This window comes from Fragaria vesca, unplaced genomic scaffold, assembly GCF_000184155.1.
Source record: "Fragaria vesca subsp. vesca unplaced genomic scaffold, FraVesHawaii_1.0 scf0513007, whole genome shotgun sequence".
NCBI classification, from domain to species: Eukaryota; Viridiplantae; Streptophyta; class Magnoliopsida; order Rosales; family Rosaceae; genus Fragaria; species Fragaria vesca.
This window is the reverse complement of record NW_004443414.1, coordinates 101,229-104,561: the sequence shown is the minus strand read 5'-3', so window position 1 is coordinate 104,561 and position 3,333 is coordinate 101,229. Positions and strand designations below refer to the sequence as shown.

The 3,333-nt window shown below is 36.2% G+C and overlaps 1 protein-coding gene across 1 annotated transcript in view; it reads right to left on the bottom strand.

Moving 5' to 3' along the window:
- Positions 1-249: 249 nt before the first annotated feature.
- The window catches only part of LOC101294907 (probable S-acyltransferase At5g05070-like), a 9,267-nt gene continuing 6,183 nt past the window's right edge, over positions 250-3,333 (bottom strand). The window contains exon 5 of the mRNA XM_004309605.1: positions 250-1,067. Within this exon, the coding sequence (XP_004309653.1) occupies positions 705-1,067 (363 nt within the window). The 3' untranslated portion in view covers positions 250-704. The remainder of the gene's footprint in view (positions 1,068-3,333) is intronic.

The window sequence follows — 3,333 nt, the reverse complement described above, 5'->3', positions numbered from 1 at the left end:
TACAGTATTTCACACCAGTGTCACCATTTAAGACTATATTGGTGTTGTCTACAAGTTAGTATTACATCTCAATGTACGGCCACGAATCAACATAAATTTATGTAAATAAACTAGCTGCATGTACCGAAGCGTTTTAGTATGTCATATCCAATAATGTACCATGATGCACTTTCTAATCATGTAAATAGACAAAGCACAAGGCTACCATGACTTGTCACATTAATATAAAAACATAAATACAAACTAAAATGATTAAACAGAATAAGCATTTTTTGTATACATTTGACTCTACAAGTCTACACTACAATGTATTGAGTCATTTTCACAGGTATTGATAATGATAGTTTAATTAATGCAAACAAAACATCTACGCTATTATTTAAAAGAAAAGTTATAAGAAATAAAATAAAACCCTTTCTAAAAAAATTGTTATAAGAAACTTGAAGTAGTCAAGAAACATATGCAACCAGAGAATAGGGTCATCAACAAACAAATAAATCACTCTAATTGCCTTCTCCAAGATAATTTCATAATAATAATAAAATAAAATAAAATAAAACTGGCATGTATATTAGAAGGAAGACTACCTTTCACTACTGATTTGGAACTACTGTGCCCTCTCGCCACTAACACAATTAACTCCAGCTGTAGAACCCCCTTTTGAATTTTGTGTCTTGACCAATCGGAAAGAGAAACAGTTGACCTTATGCCTTCCTTTTCAAGACCTCAGTGAAACCACTACTGTCTAAATTATTCTTCTTCATGTTATCATCAATGCCATTGTAGTCCAATTTCCACAAAATACTTGGAACTACCAACTTACCGTCCCTGGTAAACTTGTTCCCCATTTCTATGTCGAATTTCTCTTTGGAACCAATAAAGCCTCTTTCACTCTCTGAAGCAACGGACCCCATTGCACTATCATCATCTTTTAAAACCCATACTCGGAAATTGACCATTGAAGGTGGAATCCTGGAGCAGAACACTTCTTTCAAGTTTCCTAGTATCCCCTTAGTGTATGGGTTTTCATTCTTATCGTAGCGGTAACGAAAGTTCTCATATGTTGTCTGTTAAAAGTCAAAATAAAAAAATAATTATAATATTATAGTCTGCTAAATAATGTAAAAAGGTTGGTGCAAAATGTAGTATGAAATAAAATCTTAACTACTAAAATACAACAAGATATGGACAAGACACTAAAGTAGTAGGATGTATTTGTTTTGTGGTTTTATAACTACTCATGACTATAGCGAACTTAGTTTAGTTACGGCGGTGCTCAAAGGTTCAGTAGACAACTTGTTTTAAGTTTAATTGCAGAGTTAGAAAATTAAGCTTACTAGATTCCACTTAAAATGCATTTCCCCTTTACTGGTTCAAGATAGTGGTGGAGTCATCACCAAAGGAGGTAATGTCTGCACACACTAATGGCAAAGGTGTTACAATCTCTCCCTTTAGACATTGAAATCCTTGCAAAAATTGGTGTCACATGGTTTGTTTTGCTCAAGCTGGACAAGGGAATCAACATATATTATCAATCAATGCCTCATATAAATTATCTTCCAAAGTATGGGTGTGTTTATTTTCCTAAATAAATACAAGAATTGTCTACACACCTAATGTGTGTGGGAGTGGGGGAAAATTATTATTTTTTATTTCTTATTTTTTTAAATGGAGATAATGGGGCAGATGCGGCTGCCCTCATGCAATGATTTGCGGAATACAAAGTAGGAGGGACGTAAAGTAAAGTATGAACCCCATATTACAATAAACAATATCTACATAATACCAAGATTCTTCGTTTGACCTATGTATTCTAACAAACACTAATTAGCAAAGAGTGCATGAATAATCATTTGCATTGTCACTGCAGTGACATATAAAAAGATCATTATATATGTTACACGATTACATATCATAATGTCCAATAAATAAGTTTTTCAACTTACTGCGTGAAAATAATCCGGCAACACTCAAGTTCATCTTGCCATTAGGAGGCTGTGCCCATTTGATTAAACAAATGGCTCGGAACATGATTAGACTAGTGAAGACACATAGAATATGCATACCGGGACCAAGCATATTTCAACCTACCAAAGACCGGTAGGTTCTTATTTGCGGCATAAAGTCGTTATTAGCAGAAAGTAAAATACTATAAAAAGAAAAAAAAAAAAAAAGAATCGGTATAGGACCAAGTCCCAGACCCAAAAACAAACAAACCAAATCCTAACCAACAGACAGCAGAAATCACGATTTAGCCTTCCTGACGATGCCTCCCATGCCATCCCACCACTAGCAGCAACGCCCCTGCGCTCTAACTTCGGCCAGTTTGCTACACCACTCCCCCTTAGACCACAACCCTAACAAAACCCGGTCCACCCGATCCGATCTGATAATATAGGCTCCCAGCGATGTCACAGTCATGTCGTCACCATCTGGCGATCTCCAACCCTGCGCCACCACCTCAAAAAGCCCCCAAGTCGTCTTGCATCCTTCCTAGGGTAAAGCGACCCTAACCCAGTCGTCTAAGGTTGTTTAGTCCTCGGCGCCCGGAAAAGAAGCATCATCACCCTGTCACTTGTCTCTCAACTAGACCCATAATTACCAGACACAAGGTACCATTTGGTCCATCTGATGCTACGTCAAAAGGTCGTGCTGTTGGACTGGGCATACACTTGCTGGAAGAGGTCACGCATCCAAGAGTTTTGGAGAGAAAAGATTTTAGAGGAGGCTAGGCAGCTAATCCGCCATGGATGGAAGTGGGGGAAAGTATCCAAAAATTGTTGGCGGTTATGCATATCTTTTTCTTGGGAACCCTTCTAACGAGGACCTTTAAATTGAGGACTAGTTGAGGATTTTTCGATCTTATATCCACATCTTGACCGTTGAGTTTATAGGTATTTATGAGTAGATCATTTTTGTAATTTTTTAGCCATATTGAAAATCGTTAAGGCATTATGAACTTGAACGGTTCATGTTTGACAGATCTGGTTCGTCCATTAATTTGTTCTAGTTTGTTACCTTAACGATCACCAATTTGGTTGAAAATTTGTATAAATCATCTACTCGTATAGACCTAAAAACTGAACGGATGAGATGCCAAAATATGATTGAAAAATGGGTCTTTTTAACCATAAACCGAAAATTCATCAACTAGTCCTCGTTATAGAGGTCCTCCCACTTTTGCTCTACTATTTTTTAATTTCGTTATTAGTGACTTTACTTATTTATTATAATTTACATTGATTTGGTTTCTATAGTGCATTTTAATATATAAGACGTATTTAAGTAAAAAGAAGTTTTTTCTTAAATATAGTATAAATCTCTCTCTCTCTC